Source organism: Sinocyclocheilus grahami, unplaced genomic scaffold (assembly GCF_001515645.1).
Source record: "Sinocyclocheilus grahami isolate Dianchi unplaced genomic scaffold, SAMN03320097.WGS_v1.1 scaffold1722.1, whole genome shotgun sequence".
Classification (NCBI taxonomy): domain Eukaryota; kingdom Metazoa; phylum Chordata; class Actinopteri; order Cypriniformes; family Cyprinidae; genus Sinocyclocheilus; species Sinocyclocheilus grahami.
Genome location: NW_015506901.1, coordinates 415 through 1,763, shown reverse-complemented (window position 1 = coordinate 1,763; position 1,349 = coordinate 415). Strand labels below are relative to the sequence as shown.

Here is a 1,349-nt window from a genome sequence, read left to right as displayed (position 1 = left end):
AATTTGAAAAAAAAAAAACCTGATAAGAGGGACAGCCCGACCACTGAGAGTACTTGAAAAAAGCCCACATCACAAGAGAGAGGCCGGACCATCAGTCAGTGGTTCGCTAGCCAGAGAACACATAAGAACATCATTAGTCCAGCCTCAGAGCCCTAGAGGGAGGAGGGGCACGAGTGGCCATGATGCTTTTCTGATCCTGTCTATGATCCTCAGATCGAGACGGACCAGCTCCTCAGAGGTTTTAGAGGAAGACTTGGGACAGCGGGGAATGAACTTCCTGGAAGCAGCGGACTGCGCCTTTGCCTTCCTGAACTTCTCGACCACCACCTCGACGGAAGTGCAGAAAAGCCCTGAAAGCGAGAGCAGAGCATCAAGAAGAAAGGATTTCTCCTTCTTCCCGATATCTGCAAGATTCTTTTAGTATCAATCTTTCTGAAAATCCTGCGTCAAATTGTGCCTTGTTTGTAAATTAATCTGCGGTAAAATGAAGTGAACAAGGTTTTACTGACGTGGTCTGGATCTTCATAAAAAATAAAAGTTCTTCACTCTTTCCTAAAGTTAGGATCAGAAGGAAGGCAATGCAAAGAATGTGTTTTTCCACAATTTGGCACTGCACAGCATTTTGTTGTTTTCAGAGCCATCTTTATCGTGTGGTTTCTGCGTAGACCTGCGTTTGCCTCTCTCGTCATTTACCTACTATATGCACGAATCGGTGGGTGGGGCTAAACAGGCAGTGATGTAGAAGCTGGCGTTGATCTTCTATGGAGGTGCGGTTTAGCCATTACTATTACGTCATAAAGAGGCACATTCCACAACCTGTCATTTTGGCAGATTAGCTTCAATAGAAGCTGTTTTTAGACTAACAAGAAAGTTTTGAGTTCTAATACTTACAGGCAATGACCTCTTATATGTCAAAAGATCAAGGGAATTTTGATTTCTCAGTTCATGACCCCTTTAAAGAAGATGACTTACCCTGGGAGAGAGAGCTCGCAAACGTCTCCTCAACAGAGAGCACGGCTCGCATATACATGCTCAGCCACACCCTCAACATTAGCATAATTCGCATGCTGAAAGAGATACAGACGAGCTGAATATGGCTTGTCCCACGATCTCACTAACTCCATGTGGAGGTCAGGGAGAAAGGGGAGAATCTTGGGGGAGGGGATTTCATGACCGGCTAGAAATTGCTTGTATAATCTGCCATGGGCAGGCTTCTGCCTTTAGCGTGACCAGACTGAATCAAGCCTCTTAGTAGCGCACGCCATTACGTCCAACATTTCCCTGTATGCAGGACTGGAGCTAGGTTGGGAAGATTCAGTGCTCACAATCTCATCTCCACCACCAACCAC

At 45.7% G+C, this 1,349-nt stretch overlaps 1 protein-coding gene across 1 annotated transcript in view; it reads left to right on the top strand.

Moving 5' to 3' along the window:
• LOC107572238 (low affinity immunoglobulin gamma Fc region receptor III-like) overlaps positions 1–1,091 on the top strand; it is an 8,838-nt gene extending 7,747 nt beyond the window's left edge. Inside the window, exons 7-8 of the mRNA XM_016258667.1 lie at positions 414–445; positions 943–1,091. Coding sequence (XP_016114153.1) covers positions 414–445; positions 943–1,091 — 181 coding nt within the window. The remainder of the gene's footprint in view (positions 1–413; positions 446–942) is intronic.
• The last annotated feature ends 258 nt before the right edge of the window (positions 1,092–1,349 follow it).